This window comes from Aspergillus sydowii (genome assembly GCF_001890705.1).
Source record: "Aspergillus sydowii CBS 593.65 unplaced genomic scaffold ASPSYscaffold_23, whole genome shotgun sequence".
NCBI lineage: Eukaryota > Fungi > Ascomycota > Eurotiomycetes > Eurotiales > Aspergillaceae > Aspergillus > Aspergillus sydowii.
In genome coordinates this window covers 76,862-77,065 of record NW_024467881.1, presented here as the reverse complement: position 1 = coordinate 77,065, position 204 = coordinate 76,862, and the positions used below count along the sequence as shown (strand labels likewise).

General features: G+C 40.2%; 1 protein-coding gene across 1 annotated transcript in view; it reads right to left on the bottom strand.

Moving 5' to 3' along the window:
* Nucleotides 1-196, bottom strand: part of ASPSYDRAFT_715446 (uncharacterized protein) — an 861-nt gene extending 665 nt beyond the window's left edge. The window contains exon 1 of the mRNA XM_040850590.1: nt 1-196. This exon is cut by the window's left edge and continues 665 nt beyond it. Coding sequence (XP_040695960.1) covers nt 1-9 — 9 coding nt within the window. The 5' untranslated portion in view covers nt 10-196.
* Between the last annotated feature and the right edge of the window lie 8 nt (nt 197-204).

The window sequence follows — 204 nt, the reverse complement described above, 5'->3', positions numbered from 1 at the left end:
ACAGTTCATAGGCTTATCGTTTACTGTACTGTTCTCTCACTTGACCCGGATTTTGCTGTATAAGGAACAGGTTATAAGAAATATCCCAATAGATATTCCAGTGGTTGCATATAAGAGGCTCTTTAGAGCTACGAGACGTACAATACTGTATTTTCAGAAGCTAATAGAATATGAGGTGGGGCTGTGAGAGTCTTGAAGCCGTGA